The following is a 19709-nucleotide window of genomic DNA, read 5'->3' on the forward strand; positions in this document are numbered from 1 at the left end:
TAAAATTATTAACAAATGTTGCTTTTTTTTTTTTTTTTAGTAGATTGTTGAGCAGAATCTTAGCACATGTTTAAGTGCTCAATGACTTCTTAACATGTAGTGCACTTTCATTAAAAAATAAATTCTCACTTTTAATAAGAGTTGCTTTTTGCTGCATGTGAGGTTGGACACTGCAGGTAACTTTTTAACTGAGATTCAGTTTTTCCTTTCCAAATGTTAGTCCTCAGTGTTAATACCCATTATATGATAGCTAATGCTTAAGGTGATACTGAAACTCTGTTTTTTAAGTCTATTACCTTTTCTAATATCTAATATATAGAGCAGAATTATCCAAGAAAGTGTTCCAAAGGATGTAAGCTATTTTGTGCTGGTACTTGCTGTTCTCTGACTAGCTGAAGAAAATTATTTATGAATATATTCATTGGGCAAAAAAAAATAATTGAGTTTTAAAATATCATGGGCTGCACAGTCAGAACAGTTGAAGTTCCTGCAGCCAAGCAGCCTGGGATTCTTAAGTCAGGAAATATGTGCAGAGGAATCTCAGCAGTGACAAACCCTTGCTGCTTGATTTCAAACTGGAGTGCAATCAGCACTCCTCAGCGGTGAATTATTTAGGGGTATAAGTCAATTCAAGCCTAACGTTTTAGAAGTAACTGGATGGCATTATTTGTATAGTGCATTTACTGGAGAGGTAAAAAAAAAAAAACAGTGCATAGAAATCAAGTTCCAAGACTTCACTTTATTCTTGTCAATATATCAGGTGGTGATGGGTGTGGTTTTTGGTAAGCTCCATTCTGGTTGTAGCTGGTGGTGAACATTACAGCCTGTGAACATAAAGCAACATAGCAAAGTGCCCTCTTTCAGTAGCAGTGCATTTCTTCCAAGCACACCTGTTGTGTGAGCTCAGTTTTTCTCTTACCAAGCATGTACTCACTGCTGAGCTACAGCCCTACTCCCTACTCGCTTCTGTAATCTCTCATAGACCTCAGTTTGCAGTGTCCAGCATCTCTTTGGAGAGGGAGAGGAATGCAAGCATCATCAGTTTGGTGCCTGGGTTATCTTTCTCAAACCTGTGAATTTGAAATGTCTGAAGCTGAAGAGCACCTATAGAACCCAATTGTTATTTCCTAGTTCAGTCATTTTGACTGATAAGGAAGCTTATTTTCCCCACCCCCTGCCACACTCATCACTGAAGACATTTATGACTAAACAAATGACTCATCTTTGATGGAGTATTTCTTCCCCATTGATTTCTACAGTGATGTCATGGTACTTCTGCATCTGAACTGATTTCCCTGGCAACAGGGTGTGATATCCAGACCTCAGCTAGTAGACTAGTAGGAAGAAATTGCAGAGAAAAAGGAGAGAATGCACTCTTCAGATAAAGTCGTTTAAGCGTGTGAAATAGCGGGAAAAAGAACTTGGGAAATGGTTGGCTAAGTGTGTCATTTGAAACGGCAACGTTTGCCTGAAGTATGTAGTCTTCAGATTGCCTACATGTAGGCTGTTCAGAATTACAGCTCTGTTTCAGTCATCTAAAACTACTCTTGAACTGTTGCCTACCATCCTTCCAGACCTTGTTTGAGTGGCACAGAGAGACAAAAAGATTCTAATTACTTTTTATTGTGCAGGTACCAAATGACCTGATTTGTTCTTTTAATTGCAGCAAGTTTAGGAAAAAAATAGCTAAAAAATGGGAAGTAGATTTTCTTGTGCAACTGAAATTGTTTCAGCCTCATGTAGTGTCTGCAGGACTGCACAAAGGTAGGTTTTAAAGCAGGTGTTGTTTTTTCTTGACAGGCAAGTGGCAGCCTGGAGGGCTGTCTGGGTAGATAATGGTGCTTAATACCTTGGTGCTTAAGCTCTTATGGCAAGGTTTTTGTTCGTTTGTTTTTAAAGTCTGTGATCCCTCTCAGTCTTCTGATAACTGAATGTGCAGACACGAGAGGAAAGTTTCTCTTAGTCAGACTGATGAGGAAGGCTGTTTGAACATTGGCACTTGTTATGTGCTTTACGAAGCTTGTCATTCCACATGCATGTTGTGTCATAATTCTCCAACTGCATCGTACTACTGCTGTAAACTTACTGTTATTCTGCTAGAATTAAAGCTGCTGTGGTGTTTCTTGTAAAGTTATGCAAGTTTAAGAGTATCTGTTCATTTGATAAGACGTTTCTAGAGATCAGGAATGATCCATGAGCAAATCTGCACTTGGACAGAGATAAAATGTGGGTGGATACTGGTATGATTTGCAGGAAGTTGTACTGCTTATGACAAATTGTATGTTTCTGTTATTAATGTTATAAATCTAGGGCCTAGCTTCAACAATTCTGGCACAGAAATGAGTAAAATCTAAATCAGGTCAGGAAATTTTGGGGAGTTGGTCAATCTCGTACTTATGGGGAAGATACCCAATGGTGACACAGTAAATAGACAGAAAAGCGGGAGGGAAGTAGTAACTGAGTAGAAACTGAAATTGAAGAGCTCACAAAAAAATTACAGAGAGAAGGAGGCCTGAAAGAAATTAAAGGGAAAAACTTGAGCTCACGTGAGTTATAAGCTCATGAACTTGTATTTAACTAGAAAGCTGTGATTTGAAGTCCTTGTGTGTGGCATCCTCCTGTATGCCAGGAAACACCAAAACGCCCTGCAGTGTCTTTCCAGAGCTGAACAGTAAAATGTTCCTGGCCTTGCTACTTTACCCAGAGTAACAGCTGATTCAGTTTCTCTTCCAAAGTGGGTGCCATCATCACTTGTGAATGCCATCCCAGACCATGGATGAGATGAAGCACAAACATATGAGTCTACAGGTCCTCCTTTGCAGGTAGCAGCATTGCGATGTGCAAGATGTCAGGTGCCTGTGGTATCAGATTGAGGATGAAATTTCATCTGAGGTGGCTTCAGGAGCTATGTGCCATCTAAATCTAAGCACCGATCAAGTGTCTGGTTGCCAAAGCCATGCTTTGTTTACTTTTGGCCTGACAGCAATCCTTGAATGTTTCAGCAGTGAAAGCAGTTGTGACACTTGATCTTCTGTGGGCAGGAGATCACAACGTTTTCATCCTATAAATTCATGCTGAGCGGGTTCTGGAGGCAACACTAACAAAAAGAGAAATAAATAGATCATGTTTTAATACTTGGAACCTGTGACTGGTTTGAAGGTGATTCGTTTTGTTCTTTTCAGTTCAGGCTCATATTTCTCATCCTAGTGTTTGCATGCTTTGAAGGGAGAGGGGAAGACAAATTCCTCTGGAACAGATCATTGATTAAATCTGGCATGACCATCTCAGTGCAAGCTTTGAAATGGAATTTGTCACTGGAACTGCTCTTGCATCTAGTGAGGTTCTTCCATGATTTGGCCCTCTGCTTGTCAAAAGCACTGGTCAGACCGTTCCAGCAGGTTATATTCCCGAGGCAGATATCTAGAACTACCATATGTAACTTTTACCTTCTGCTATTATGGTGAGAACTTCTTTTTTTTTTTTTTAAAAAAAGTGATTATAAGGCATAATACTCCAACTCTGGTAATTCTTCTGCTCTGAAAACATTTTTACTGGGCTGGATTTATTCCTTCTTAGGAATGCCATCATGCTGCCAGGTCTGTCAGTGGTGACATGTACACTCATATACAGCAGCCTTTTACAGAACCAGTAGCATCTACTGAAGCCATTAGATTTTCTCTTAATTGCTCTAAGAGATTTTATCTGGCAGCAAGGATCTACTCCTAAATAGGTCTTCACATTGCAGCTTGTAACAAAAAATCAAGGATTGGGTTAAGATTCACACAGTCTGCAAGGTTTTTGCTGTGTGTAATGAAATTATATACCTCTTGGAATCATGATCTTTTCAGGATGTATTTCCAGAAAGATTCCTTAATGGTGCAACTGTAGAAAACATTAAGTCAGTTCTGATGTGAGTTTCAAGCCCTGTACTTTAGTCAGTTAAATATTACAACGTTGTGTTGAAAACATGGTGAGACCTCTTCTTCTTATCTGTTAGCTCATGTGACCCAGAAGCCATCTAGGGGATTTGAGAAGCAGTGGCAAAATGCTATAAATTTTGTATTATTCCACGTCATATGTGTATTAATTTATTTATACTCTGCATGCAAGATGCCAGTTTGTGCACGGACCTTTCAAAAACTCTATTGTGAAATCAACGCCAGAAACTACACATCACTGTCTTTGCAGTGAGAGGGAGGGAAACAGCTTTTCAATGAATAGGTAAATAAATCAGAAATGGCTGTTTTACTGATCTATTTTAATGAACTTTAAATGTACTTGAGAGTTGTTACACGGACGCTCTGCATGGCCTCAGCTTCTATGACCTGGCAAATCTAAAACTGTTTGGACATGTAGCTTATTTTTCAGTTTGGGTAAATCTTTGGCTTTCAGCTGGCAGAAATGCTTTCAATCAGTTTGTATTCAGGTTATATGGCTGCTGTCTAAATATTTTAAAATGACACAAAGTAGCATAATACCTGGTGTATTTATTTCTGTACTGATCTTTATTTTTATGACACCTTTGTTAAAACAGTAAATGAACAAGGAATATAATCAAAAGCCTACAGATTAAATGGGACAAATAATTAACTGCTTCACCTTATTCCATGAGGCAAAGGTATTGTGGTGTTTCCTTGTTAGTCCCAGCATCACGTGTACAGACTCTTCTAATTTGTGCCTTTTTGTTTTTTCCCTTTTGAGGCGGTGGTGAGGTTTCCATGTGTTGGTGGTTGTCTTTTTTGTGTTACATGAAAGGCTTTGGCCTGTGCAAGGCATTACAGCTCCCAAAGTTTTATGATCATTTGCAAATCTACAAGCTTCCACCCCAGCTGAGACAGAATACAAGCCATGGTGCTCTTCGAGTAGCTGAAACATCAGCTGTTCTTAGGCTTAGCTTACTACCTGCTTTTCTTTTGAAGCAGCGCTGATTTAAGTACACTGGAGCAAACTTTTAAGTGTCTGTTCAGACTTAATGCTGATAGCAAGTACTTTTCTTAGCTCTGAAAAACAATTGATAATCTGGAACCAAAATCTGAGCCTCAGCCAGGCAGTTTTTCTGGGAAGGTCTCTGAGATGGAACATAACCTCGAACCACATGGCTCCTGGGTTTCTGGCCTCATTTCATGGCAGGACTTGTGAAACCTGGACATACGCTGTGGAATTTTCAGTGATGTAATTGGTAAAAATGTTCCTTACAAACGATTTAAACTGAAAGTCGAAGGATGACAGACTTCATGGGTGAGCAGAGAGCAGTAGTTGAAGGGAAGAGTGAGATTTGCTTGAGGAACTTTCGGCACCATTGACTTGTGAAAGAGCTACGGTGCAATTTATGCGCTGCCTAAACTTGCCAAGTATCTGACTGCCGCAAGAGAGGGGATTTGTCAGCCTGCTTCTTTAGGAGGTCTGGCTGGAGGATGTATTTTTCAGCGTGTAGCACAGTGCAGAGTATTAACTCACGGTGTGGAAGCTGTAATTAGTTTGGGACCGTCTGGCTCGTCTCACAGGAAGTGTGTGTTTGAGGGTGTGATGGTGGAAACAGGGCTTCATCTGCCTGTTGAGAGCACTAAATATCTGATTTATAGACTGCGCTTTATGCTGGTTAAATTACTCCAAGGACAAGACCAAATGAGAGATGAGGAGAGGAAAAAAACTACTTAGGCAATTTCCTAAGGCCTTGATCTTTTAAAATCAGTGCTGTGCTTTGGGGTTTTTGTGCTTTCCCACTTTGAGCAGTGCTCGGTGTCCTGTTGGGAGCACCCAGCTGCTTACTGCAGGCTGCCACAGGGCTCCCCACACAGGTACAGGGCTGCCAGGGGCTGTGCTCGGGCTCCAAGGACAGCAGGGCTCTTGTCTGCTTCCTTTCCCACTGCGCTGCACTTTGTTCCTTTTTTTTCTGTGCTGTTGCTATGACTGAATATGGTAATATGTTTATAAATCTTTTACACTAAGGCCAACCATGTGATAAAGCATATCCTTTTAGTCAGACTGAATAGCTGCTTGAGAGGGAAAAAAATGAAGCTGTTCAGAAAGTTCAAAGGAGAGGGATGCAGGCAGGCTAGGAATGGAATATTGATTGTGGCTTCATTTCTAATCAAATCATATCACTGAATAGGCAGCTAATATCTCCATAGTCCTAAAAAAAGAAAAATCTAAGTTTAATACAAGGAGCCAGCATTTTGGAAACCAGTGTTTATGTCTATAGAGCGTTTCTCAGCACTCTATGTTTAGCTTGAATGGATGCTGAACACTTGCCATTTTCTCTTGATAATTTTTGTTGAATGCTCTGAATTGAGATTACAAGCTACTTTATAAAGACCTTCAGGCTTATTGCAGTATTCCATGGCTTAATAAAATTATATTGGGAAGGCAGGTAGGGAGTATGACTGAACTTCTGTATTCTGCTCTAAATAGTTCTGTTGTGCAGTAATTGCTGAAGAACAAGGGCAACAGAATTCCCTGAGCTGGACAGCCTCTGGCTTCCTGCTGAAACGTTACAATTAGGTGAGTGCAACTGTTGTGCTATATTACGTTAATCTGCAATGGTGGCTTGAATGAGGCTCTCCTGATTCTCTGCGGCTAGGTCAGGGAGACAGTGACTCCCAGTAATGCCCAAAAGAACTATTAAGAGAAGTCTGAGCATCTTGTGCTGTTTTATCCATGTCTTGGAGCAGATGCTCAGGGCAGTCTGTGACTCAGTTCCTAGAAGATGTAAGTCACGGGCAGGGACCATCTGTGCACAAGTTGGCCAAGCAGAAAAGCAGTAGCATCTGCTCTTGTGGCAGAAGTGCGAGCTAGACTGCTCTAGCTAACCGAGGGTATGGCTGTATGAGAATCTGAAGTATCTTTTTGCTTCATCAAGTTCTTGTGAGATGTAATACGAGTAACTCCTATCACCATTTCTACTAGACAATGTAGTTATACCTTTTTGTTTCTTAGTAGCAAATGAATCTTACTTCCAATGCTGGGAGAGATTGTTGGGGTAAACCAGAGGTCTGTGCTAATGCTACGCTTAAAAATTGTGTTTTTGCTGTATGTTTTTATACAGCCTGACTTGATCACTGTGTTTGATAAAGATGCTACTGAGGATATGGCAGAATATCCTCTTTTAAGGTTGTTTTGTTAGTTAAGCAGTATTCCCAGTTGTTGTGTCAAGCAGCCATGCAAAGATATAGATTGCATAAAGTCACGTGCTTTGGATTTTGTAATATCCAGAATGAACTCTTGGTGCTTATTTATACCAGATCACGTAACTCCCAGTGTTTTAAAAAACGATTCAGTGCTGATCTTCATTTCCTGTATCTCCTCCCATAAAGCTCTTAAGAAGCATTAATGAGTACTTTGGCAGTTTTTGTAACTTCTGGCAAACATTGTGCCAGGTAAAATGGTTCCCAGGTAAAACAGTATGGTGAAACTCATTTCAGATAAAAAGATGGGACTGCAAATATTAGAGCAAGAGCTAGATAAGAGGAAAGATAACTGAAAAGAAAAATACACAAACTCAGCATGAATAAGCACATTGATGTCCGTCTGGATATTATTGTTTCTGGAGCCAGCTGTACTTGTTGGTACATAAAGTTGGCTGTACTGAAGTATTCTAATGTCAGGCACTGGGTTTTTTTCTTCCAGAAAACCTGTTTGATCACCAGCAGTCCCAGATAATCGAAGCTGTAAGAGCAGCACAGGCTGCAAAGCCCTTGTTGCATTGCATCCTTTTCTTCTGCGACTTGTAGAGCTGCTGTCAGGTTATACTGCTGTTGTCTTTTTGGCCCTGCTGTCTACCATGGTAACTCCTGACTGGTTACATGGCTGCACTGAGCACAGTTTTGCTTAAATGTATTAACGTAGCAAGGAAATTCCATAATGATAATCTAAATATTGTGTTGTCCTTCACAATTACAATATCTGCAGTAAGTGGTTTTTAATTTTACTGTATTAACTGACTTTTAGATTAGCAGCATGCTTTGAGCAGATTAGGATGGATGAATTTGGACACTGCTTTCCTTCTGCCTTTTCTGTTGTGCTCTCTGCAGTTTTGTGTGCTGTGCTATGGTACAATTTGAGCCCTTCCCAGCAGGCTGTTAGGGAAAGTCACTAGTGTTTCATACCTCATTCTAAACTCATTGTCCTGTGTTTGGGAATGTTTTTTGCGCTTGGTTTTGTCTGTGGTTTTGTGTTTTTTTTTCTTAGTTTCTAAGCACTGTATTTGTGCCTAAATTTTGAGCCGAATGTGCATTCTCTGTGCTTACACTGCATAGAGGGATGTTCATCAAACACGCCTTGCAGTTGAGGTAGTAGGCACTGAGCTTTGTAATGAGCCTTCAGAAACAGCTGGAGTTGATTCCACCTTTGGCATTTGAGTTCATGCCAACCAGGTGGATGTATTTTCTGTCTGCAAATTGTGATCTGTCTGAGTGAGTGAGTGCCCAACTCTTACTACTCAAGTTTGGAATGACATCAGAGGTTCTGTACGACATTCTCCAGCTTTGTGACTCCCTGTTGTTTAAACAATAGTTTCTTCCTTTGTCCCTGAAACTTCAAAACCCACGATTAACACTTTTGTTACAAGCAACGTGGTGACAGAAGTATAGTTCAGCTTAGTTTATCTTCCGAAATTGTCTGAATTGCTATCTCAAATTAATTCAGTTTAATAAATCTAGCTAATTGGGGATGTGTCCTCTAAGGATAGGAATATTTCTGAGATTAGATAAACACTTCGCTGCAGGGTTTTATTCCTCTCTAATTGAGTGAATCTCTTTGATTTCCTTTTCAGTTGGATGAGCTTTCTGCATTTCAGTTTTTTAATTAATTGACATTATCTTACTGGCTTGTGAAAATTCTCTACAATACAGTTAGTCTGTATTGAGATATCCTTTGTAATCTCTGTTAGTATTTAAAAAGTATGGCATAAAAATAACAATTTAATATATGGTTCCTTCAGGACGCTTAACCAAACAGTTCATTTAGAAATTGTTGTCGGCTTCCAAAAGGCTTTTCTTCCCTTGCAACTAACAAACAGGCGATTAGTGCAGCAAATACACCAATTGATGCACAGCTAATTGTGGCCTCTATATGAATTGGAATGTTCCTGTGGTTGTATTGACCCCTTTGTCAGCCTCTATAATGTGAGCAGGATGATTTCTACCCTCATCCCCTAAAATAGAATCATCTATTGGCTGAATAGTGTCAGCAGTGTGTTTTATGTTGCCTTGTCAGTAAAAATAAATAAATAAAAAATAGGAAAGATTTTGGCTTAAAAAAATGAAACAATAAAATGGTTTAAAGCTCTGTTGTTGTGATCTTCAGGAGATCACAGTTAAATCCATTGACTCTGCAGGGAATTTTGGCACTTGCTGCACTGCGATTAAGATGCTTTCTCTGCAGAGTTTATTCAGGGCACTGTTATGTCTCTGCAGCTCTCTGCCTTTGGCCTCACTAAAGCTACCTGTGTCAAGCCTTTGATATCGGGTATAGGAACGCAATTGAAAAAATGTACTTCATGTATGTGTGCTGTGACAAATAGTCAATGCTTGCTCGTGTGTATGAGTAACTAACCTCTGTAAAAGGAAGTTATTTGTGAAGATACTCAGTAGTTACTGTGGAGAAGGCAGCAAAAGGCTCTTCAAAACAGAGTGCAGATTGAAGCATAAGGGCAGTGGTGGGAAGGAGGGGCCTTAAGGTGCTTAGAGCAGCATATCTGATTGCTGCTGATAGCTGGGCATGAGGGCGGCCGGGTTTCTGAACCAAATGGACAAGCATGGCTTGAGCCTCTAACGTCTGAAAGTCAGAGGTGGGACAAAGGTCAGATGTGTGAACTCTTCTTAACGAGGAATGTGAGCCGTATCTGTAAGTTGCCCAGGAGTTCCCTTAATGATGGAAGCTGGCATCTGCTCTCCTTTCCAGGCAGCCCATAGCTGCTAGTCACACTGAGTAGTGAAACAGGCTGTATCTTTTAAACTTTTGTATCAATATGATCTGAAAGTCCGCTGTGTGGACAGAGAGCTGATGATGTAACAGAAGGGTTCTGAGCTTCTCCTTCGTCAGCCCAGTGTGAGAATAGTGTGCTGAGAAGGAAGATAGGCAAAAAAGGAAGAAGCAAGCTGCTTGAGTGAGTGGCTCAGTTCATGTACAGGACAAGATGTGATTGTTTATGTGCTCAGGATGTGCTGCCACAACATTAACGCAAATGAAAAGATGTTATGCGCGATGCAGCTATTGTTCTGTTGTTTATAGATGGAAGTTTTGTGGCTGTTAAAGCAAACAAAATACCCGTGTGTTGGGTCTTCTGCACACGAGGGCCACTGCCTGGATTTGAAGTATTTGTCTCCAACATTCTTTTTTTGTTTAGTTGTAATGTTCCTATAACAAAATAGGTTTTATGTAAGTGTTACTGCTCAAAGCAATTAAAAAAAAAACCAAAACATTTATGTCAGATTCTGATTTGAATTTTTGTGGATTGTACTTTTTAATCATACTTACAAAAATATCCATATCACTGTATATTGACAGGTTGGCCATGAGCCAGCAGTGTGCCCTCGTGGCCAAAAAGGCCAATGGCATTCTGGGGTGCATTAAAAAGAGCGTGTCCAGCAGGTCGAAGGAAGTGATCCTCCCCCTCTACTCTGCCCTGGTAAGGCCTCATCTGCAGTACTGTGTCCAGTTCTGGGCTCCCCAGTACAAAAAAGACAAGGATCTCTTGGAAAGAGTCCAGCGGAGGGCCACGAAGATGGTGAAGGGCCTGGAGCATCTCTGCTATGAGGAAAGGCTGAGTGAACTGGGTCTGTTCAGCCTTGAGAAAAGGAGACTGAGAGGGGACCTGATCCAGGTTTATAAATATCTGAGGTGTGGGGGCCATAGTGGTGAGGCCAGTTTCTTTTCAGTGGTACGTGGAGACAGGACAAGGGGAAACAGACATAAGCTGCAGCATAGGAAGTTCCGCACAAATGTGCGCAAGAACTTCTTTACAGTGAGGTGACGGAGCACTGGAACAGGCTGCCCAGGGAGGTGGTGGAGTCTCCTTCTCTGGAGATGTTCAAGACCTGCCTGGATGCCTACCTGTGCGACCTGCTGTAGGGAACCTGCTTTGGCAGGGGGGTTGGACTCGATGATCTCTGGAGGTCCCTTCCAACCCCTACAATTCTGTGATTGTGTGATTGTATATGCTCTGGGGGAAGGAGGAGTTCATTGGTTGCTGACTGTGAAGTTAGATGTGGAATTTATTTCTCTCCCTCCAACCTAAAATGAGAAACTTTTAGTAATGTTCCCTGAGAATATCTGATATGCTTGCATGTTTCCAGGAGCTGGGATCTCAGGAAGGGCCTAGGCAATCTGACTGGCAATTAAAGCAAAATAATTGATTGTGAAAGAGAAAGGACTGGGTTAGGGGCAAGCAGGCGGCCTGCTGTGGCTTAATTAACACTGACTAGATCATCTGTGATGTGAAGCTGGACAATGGGGTGATATGAAGGCAAGCGCATCATATATCCCTGACGGTGGGAAATCAGGAGGAGATGCTTCACTATGAGAAGTGGTGGTCACAGCAGAGATAAGACTGGATTTTTAAGAAATTCTCATTCATAGAAAGGAGTTTAATAAAATTGAGCATGTATGGAGCAGGCTCTCCAGGATATTTCATGCTGTTCTGGAAATTTTCATTCTTGCCAACTGTTTCAAGACAAAGAATAAAAAAAAGGCTCCTCTTGAATGGAAGAGGAAGAAAATCTATGGGAGTTGTAGTGGTGCTGGAATGGATGAAACACTAAATCGAGTTGAATAATGAATTGGAAAGAAGGCATGCTGAATGCCTTGCGTCCTTCTTCAAAGATCTGCCATCCCTATGCTGATCCACACTGGCAGTGTTTTGAGGGATTTGTGTCAGGTGAAAGATGCTCTCCTTCAGGGGGAGCAGGAATCTCACATGTACCGCTGTAGCGTCGGGCTGTGAGACCCCTCTACCTTTCCATTAATTGCTATGGAAGCCTGAGACGAAAGGAGCATAGACACAAAGATGACATTTATTTTGATTTAAGAAGCTAAGGGACAATTTTAATGAACGTTTGTTAATGGTGCTCGTCTTAACAGAGCAGTTAAGCAAAGCACTTGAAGCAAAGCAGTTAATTATGTAACATAGAGCTTACCTCTTACCCTCTTAGGAAACTTACTAGCATAGCAACTTTGAGTGTTAGTTCATCTCTGTTTTGTTGTCCTTTGCCAAGTCAGTGATTTGGCATTGACTGCTACACAACAAGTAGAGGGTGATTGGTGAATTTGTCTGGGCACAGAAGTTGTTTGTACTGAAGCTGATTTGCTTGTGTCGGCTTTATGCTGTGGAACAACCTGGAACGGGGCTCATGGTAGGTCGTGAATGAGGGGACTTTTCAGTGGATGTTGTGTTTTGAAGGATTTGGTGTTAGTCATCAAGCAGAAAACTGCTTCTTCCCTCCATTGTTCTCACGCTGTTGATTTAATTGGAAGCAATACTGTATCTAAATGCTTAACTCAGGCAAGCAGTGACCCAGCTAATTTGGCCTTAGTTCTTTCCTTTAATGAGGAACTGGATGAGAGGTTACTTTGTACTTCTAATAAGTGTCCAAGGCTGCTGGCTACTGTGCCTCAGTGTGATGCCTCGCTCCTGAAACAGCCTTGGAGCTCCCCAGCTTTTGAATACTGAAGCCCAAATATCTGCATAAGGGTATTTGGGGCTGCTTTAAAAATTTCTTTGCTGCAGCTACAGATTGGAAGTGGAATAAAAGCAAATAACTGACCCCCTCTGGTAATGAGATTAGCTTTCTAGGAAATGTTGTTTTGTGCCAGTGGTGAATTTGGTGTTGCCAGACTTTGGCAGGAGCCAGACTTTGACTGTGACCTGAAATAAACCCCCTGTGTTCTGGTGGGAGCTCCATACAGCTTTAATGTTTGTATCTTGACAGGCAGTAGAGGAACTGTTGATGATGAAGGAACTGTCTTTCATATTAATTGACTCCTGTATTTTTTTGGGTGGTCTCAGACTAGTCATTTAACACCTGGATCTCTGATTTCCCTAGGAAAGAGCAGAAGCAACATTTACTGTCTGTCCTCATTCCTGCATTCTTAACTTCATGTGACTTGTTATAACATAGTAAGTGCAGCTACTTTTGGATATTATAATTAAGCAGCTTTTTAAGAAACAAAAAATCAAGAAGGTGTTTAGCAGTGAGAATACTGCACAGCAATAATTTTGTGCACTGATTTTTATATAAATTAAAACCCTTGATGGTAATCAAGCACAGGTTTGAGACATCCATGAAGAATTCTTCTCCTGTGGATTTTAGAAGGAGCACTGAATTTGTAAGCAATGGATAAAATTGCCTTCCCAAACACATTTCTGCTTTGAGAATATGCTGACAACTAAGAAGAGTTCAACTGCATGTTCTTTTAGCCATCGGAACCACTGTTCTTCTGGTGTATGGATGGTTCCTGACAAGAAAAAGAAAAAAGAATTAGTCCTGATAATCTTTGCTGCTGTTGCTAAGCCCTAAAAAGCTTTAGAGCTGCTCTTATCCTATTTTGCATGTTTCTTGCAGATTTTTTTTTTTTTCTGAACACTGATCAGGTATTCCTCTAAAATTCTTAATAACTTTAAGTTGTCATCTAAGCTTTTGCTTAGCTTGCACAGCCGTGGCAGGTGACAAGGCAGTACAACAAATGAACAAGACTAAACCTTTGAACTGAGCCCAGATGAATAAGACTATCACTTGGTATCTTCATGATTTGCAGTTGTTAGTGATGGGACCCACAGGTGTGTGCTTTCTGCAGTTCCCATCCTTGTGATGCCCTTTCCCACAGACACCTATGGGGTTAAAATCCTACCCATGACATTTGGGCACGTCGGTCCTTCAGGGCTTGTGGTTTTCTTGGCCTGCCTGTGTGAGCTTCACTTTTGCAGATGGTGAATGAGAAAACTGGTGTATCATCAAAATGCTGATACAATCCTTACCCTTTCTTCTGTGCTTGTGTTTTTAAAGCACTGTTGTGCTCTGAATGCTTCTTCATGAATGGCAGGTTGCCTTTAACCCACTGCCACTTTCTCCCCATGTGCTCAAGGGGATGGTTTGGTTGTGGCTCTCCTGTGCCCTTGGTGAATTCTTGGTCCCATCTTAAGACAGGAAAAACTTCTAGCATTTTATTTGGGAATCTCGACTATTCTAAACTTCACAGAATTTAAACTGAGCCTACAATTGTTTTGCTCATTTCAGAAGTAGATTTACCACGTGCTCTACCTTTCCCTGCATGCAAAAGCAATGAGTCTGAGCTGATGTAATCCCTTGACACTCTTGTTTTTCTTTCCCTATTGCTGTTATGACCTTGAGGTTCCAGGAAGGCGCGGGGATGAAGGCAGACCTTCTGACCGTTGGAAACTCCAGTGAGGGAGAGGACATGAGGGAGAAGGGATCTGATTGGGCTTATATCCAATTATTACAGTGTATTTTTAGAGTATTTTGTACTCAGGAAGTAAACATTCATTGCTGTGTAGAGGTTAGAAATGGACCCACCCATTCTTGGAAGTACGTACAGCTTGTCCTCGGTAATATCAGTGATGGATCTGTCTTGTGTATATGTGCAAGTCAGTGATTTATTGTAGTATGCTTCTGTGCCAAAGCTTATTAAAAAATGTCTTTGGTTGTTTCAGGAAACTATTGTTTTATGCTCAGCTTTTTCTCTTTGCTGTTCAAACCCAGTAAATGCATTTAAAGAACTATCTGCAATATGGGATGCAAATCTTGTATCAAGCAGCTTTTCAGCTGTTTGCCTTGGTTGCTTTTCTTGCCTTTGTTCTGTGTGAATCTATTTTTGTGTAATTTAAGTGCATGTTTTACTACCATAACAGTACCATAACAGTATTATGAATATTGCCTTCAATAATGGTAACTTCAAAAATGGTAACTGTTTTTTTCTACTATAGTTATAGATCTAAGACTTGTTCAATAATAATAATAATAAATACAAAAAATTGAAGTTAGTGTTGAGCCACCTGTGATTTTTGTTACCTTTCAAATTAGATGTTGTAGTAATAAATATGAAATGCCATCCCATCCATGTGTTGCATTTGTGCTTAATACAAAAGTGAGATGGCATCACTGAAACGACATGATATTAAATCATATATGTTTCTGTATCTACAAACAACTTGTATCCCTTTTCAATAATTAAGCACATGGCTCAGTATTAATTATTTTAAGCAAAGCGGTAAAATGCAGAGCTGTGAGGCTACAGTATTGGTTTAATTCTTGGAATAGACTCCAAGTCTTAAGTACCACCATTAACCAATATTCTCCTGAAGAAACTGTGAAACCTAGAGCTGTTCAGTTGTCATTGCTTCCAAGCATCCATTTATTTTGGAGGTCAGAAAATGTGAACTTCTACTTCATCTGCTTTTTACCACTGCCAGATCCCAGCTCTGCTAGGGACCCTTTCACATCAGCAATACCATGGTTGGAAAGGCAAACAGGCTGTTCTAGTTTAATAAATTCACGCAGAAGAGGCTTAGCAACAAAATATACTTTTCTACCAGGAGCCTGCCAGTTTCTTGTAAGTTTTTATGAAGATGGAATTTAAAAGCCTCATCAGCTTATGAAGTAAACACGTCACGTTTGGTTGGGGTGGGAAGTGTCTTGAGGGCTTTATTAGTTTCTTGTGCAAATGTTAATGAAGTGCTTTTTATTTGTGAAGTAGATGCTGTTGGCTGTGGCCAGCTTGACATCGTGCTGGTTTCCTGAGAAAGCAATTTGTGGAGGAAAAAAGAAAGAAACATTAGGGAAAGAAGATGGACTTTCAGGCCATTGTAAGCAGTTTGTTTAATAATCATAGAATCATAGAATGGCTTGGATTGGAAGGGACCTCAAAGATCTAGTTCCAATCCTCCTGCTATGGGCAGGGTCACCACTGACTAAATCAGGCACTAGATCTGGCTGCCCAGGGCCCCGTCAAACTTGGCCTTGAACATCTCCAAGGATGGGGCATCCACAGCTTCTTTGGGCAGCCTGTGCCAGTGCCTCACATCCCTCTGAATAAAGAATTTCTAATCTGATTTAATTTCCCTTCTTTAGTTTAAAACCATTCCTCCTTGTCCTATCACTATCTATGCACTATCCACCTCCTTATGTTATCTTGCTATGATAAGTCTGAGCAGTGCAGAAGCAAAACAAACCCAAAGACAACTAAATCAACCAGCCCCATAATCCTCAGTAATAAAAGGGTAAGAATATAAAGCAAGAGCAGAGATGATCTCGTCTCTGAAATGTTCAGGGACAGATCCAATTTTATAGCTGTGTTACTTCCTCCATGTTTGTAACTCATCACAGTGGATGCAGGGTGAGGTTAGCTGTTGTGGTCAATCTGTGCGTGATGCGTGTCCCTCGGTGGGGTACCATGTCTTGTTCCTCAGTCTCTTTTAGGCCATTCTTGTCTCACTGGCTCTTCTGTGGCTTTGAGTTTATAGGAGGAGATACTCTGTGTGTTTTTGATCAGACTATCTTGCCTTTCTTTTAAAAAAGGTGAATAATCCATTGTGCTGATATTGTGACCATGTTGACTAATTATTTTGGTTACACTGCCTGGGATCGTTGTTAAGGTGTGTGGATCCTACAGTTGAGTGAGCGCAGTTTTCTTTCCTGAGTTTCTTTTGGTAAATCCCAATTGGTGAGTTTGATATCAAAACAGATCAAGTTGTTAGGCATCTTCATCAAGTGTGGGAAGTCAACTGTGGGCCACTTCCTTCTCTGTGATGTCTGCACTAAAAGCTAACAGCTGCTTCCTGCTGAAGCGTTCTGTACGTTTTCAGAAGTGTTCTGCCAGGTGTGCAAAAACTTCTGAGTGTGATGAACTTGAATGGGAGGAGCATTTATCAAAAAGAGGCTTTGTCCTGATAAAATATACTGTTCCCTGTAGAATGAAAGATCTATTTACCAACTCTATCAGTATGTGACCATTTCTATGAGAACGATAGAGCAATTAACAGTTGTGATCTCTCTGAAGTTCTTAATATTAGTATTTAGGACCTTCTCCTAATCAGGTATTGTTCTAATTTTGTAGTGAACTGTATATGATTTTGAAGAACTATACTTGCATAATTTTTGCTCTCATTAGTCTTGCTTTTTTTCTTTTTAATGGAGATGAGGCAGTTCCTTGTTCTGTTTTTCAGTCTAGGCAAAATGAGAAAAATGCTTCCAATTTCAATGAATCTTGCTACAGTAAAATACCTTGCATTCTCTACTTGCTACAACTACATGTAGAAACAGAAAGTGGGATTTCAAAAATAAAATGGACGCTCTGTTTGTCTCTTTTCTCTCTCCTCAGGTGGAAAGACATGACATGAATACTCTCAGTTTGCCACTTAACATTCGCCGTGGAGGCTCTGACACCAATCTGAACTTTGATGTACCAGATGGAGTCCTAGAGTTTCACAAAGTCAAACTCAGCGCAGATAGCTTGAAACAGAAAATCCTCAAGGTTACAGAACAAATCAAAGTCGAACAAACCGCTCGAGATGGAAATGTGGCTGAGTACTTGAAACTGGTAAACAGTGCAGACAAGCAACAGGCTGGACGCATTAAACAAGTCTTTGAGAAAAAGAACCAGAAATCTGCCCACTCCATTGCCCAGCTTCAGAAGAAGTTAGAGCAATACCACAAAAAGCTCAAGGATATTGAACAAAATGGATCTTCCAAAAGTACTAAGGATACTTCCAAAGATAATTTAAAAGATATTCAGCATGGAAAGCCTCGTAGCTCTGGGCATGGAACAGAGAGCAACAAATCGAGCGTGCCAGGTGTATCTTTGACACCGCCTGTCTTTGTTTTCAGCAAGTCAAGAGAGTTTGCAAATCTGATCCGAAACAAATTTGGTAGTGCTGACAACATCGCTCATCTCAAAAACACCCTGGAGGAATTTCGGCCAGAAACGAGCTCTAGAACCTATGGGGGCAGTGCCACCATTGTTGCCAAACCAAAATACGTTAGCGATGACGAATGCTCAAGTGGGACCTCTGGCTCAGCAGACAGCAATGGAAATAATTCATTTGGTCCTGCCACAGCTGGTGCCCTGGACAGCCAAGGAAAGCTTTCTATGATTTTGGAGGAACTAAGGGAAATAAAGGAAACTCAGTCCCAATTAGCTGATGACATAGAGAATTTAAAAACACAGTTTAAGAGAGACTATGGCTTTATTTCTCAAATGTTACAGGAGGAAAGATATAGGTATTTTCTTTTAATTGTTCTCTCAAAATGAGTTTTATGGACATAGAAGCTATTTGAAAAATGTGAAGTGTGTGCTTGTGTGTATGTGATACTTTAGAAGTAAAAGGAAAAGATAATTCCAGCTGATATCTAGTACTAAAATGTTCCACATCTCCCAGTAACTGCCTTACTGAAACTGACAGCTGGCTTACAGCTGTGACATCTTTAGTGCTGAGTACCTTGTGCAAACACTTCTCAGGCACAATGCTATCTAGTGGACACAAGGGCACAGTTTACACAGGTGTGGTGTAATTTTAAGTGCTGAAGCACAACCTCCTTTTGCATCTGTTGCTTGTAATTAACTCCTTTCTCACTGTGGGAAGTGAGACGTGTTCTACAGAGGGTTTGCACCTGCTGTACCTTCATGCCATTTGTGCCAACGGAAGTATTTGTCTGTTTGTGTGCTAAACCAGGTCACAGATTGACAAAAAAGGTTTAGCTTTCTACTAGTTTAGTTGATTTACCATGTAGAGATGTGCCAGAACGGGCAGTATGTGAGCTATAGGACTTTACAGCTGTGATTGAGGGGGGATCCAGGGAAAAGCGTCACTGCTGGTGAGTTGTTAGCTGGCTCAAGCTTACTTAAGAAACCACATTTTATTGTCTTAATGAACAGTGAAAAATATGAAATGTGAATTGGGTAATTTCTGCCACTGCTTTATTGTTATGTAATTCACCAATGATATGCAGATATTTGTTCTTTAATATGCGCTGCCAGCAAGGAACACTCACAGAAAGCTTTTGTTTGTCGAGTAAGTGCTTGTGAAGTGTTGCCAATAATGCTACTGATTTCTCTAGCGCTTTCTAATGCCAATTAGATGAATCGATAAAACTGAGAAGTTCTAAAAATGTGATTGTTTTCTTGATTTAGCATTACTTGAATAGAAGGCACTAAATTTAGACCTTTTTTCTTGAAAAGATATGAAAGATTGGAAGACCAATTAAATGATCTCACTGATCTTCATCAACATGAGACAGCAAACTTGAAACAAGAGCTAGCCAGCATAGAGGAGAAAGTGGCCTATCAGGCGTATGAGCGATCACGAGACGTTCAGGTACTTTTTTATGCTTATCAAACTTCTCACATTTTCTGTAAATCTTGTACAGTAAAACATTTGCATCATTCTATATCCTTATATATAAAGCTGTGAGGAAAGACTTAAGACTTCTATTTTAAGGTGAAACTTCAGCACTTTTCAATTAGTGATACAGTCTCTACTTGTTACGATAGACTCAATTTTACCTGTTGGAATTGAGGATACAATATAGGCAGGCTTGTGGATGAAGAATGGGCAGTGTTCTAATTTCTTGCACCAAAGGAGGAAGGATTTGAGCCTATTCACACTGTCTTAACACAAACCTCTTGCTCAGACTTTCTCCAATATGTAGTTGTACTACAAGACAACGTTTATAATAAATTGAGTTTAAAGTGAGAAGAGA

At 40.5% G+C, this 19709-nt stretch overlaps 1 protein-coding gene across 3 annotated transcripts in view; it reads left to right on the plus strand.

Moving 5' to 3' along the window:
- Positions 1–19709, plus strand: part of TMCC3 (transmembrane and coiled-coil domain family 3) — a 123818-nt gene that overhangs the window by 97650 nt on the left and 6459 nt on the right. For all 3 annotated transcript variants that reach the window (XM_052667396.1, XM_052667397.1, XM_052667395.1), the window contains exons 2-3: positions 17332–18230; positions 19189–19324. In XM_052667396.1, coding sequence (XP_052523356.1) covers positions 17332–18230; positions 19189–19324 — 1035 coding nt within the window. The remainder of the gene's footprint in view (positions 1–17331; positions 18231–19188; positions 19325–19709) is intronic.

Source organism: Tympanuchus pallidicinctus, unplaced genomic scaffold (assembly GCF_026119805.1).
Source record: "Tympanuchus pallidicinctus isolate F22 unplaced genomic scaffold, pur_lepc_1.0 scaffold8, whole genome shotgun sequence".
Classification (NCBI taxonomy): Eukaryota; Metazoa; Chordata; class Aves; order Galliformes; family Phasianidae; genus Tympanuchus; species Tympanuchus pallidicinctus.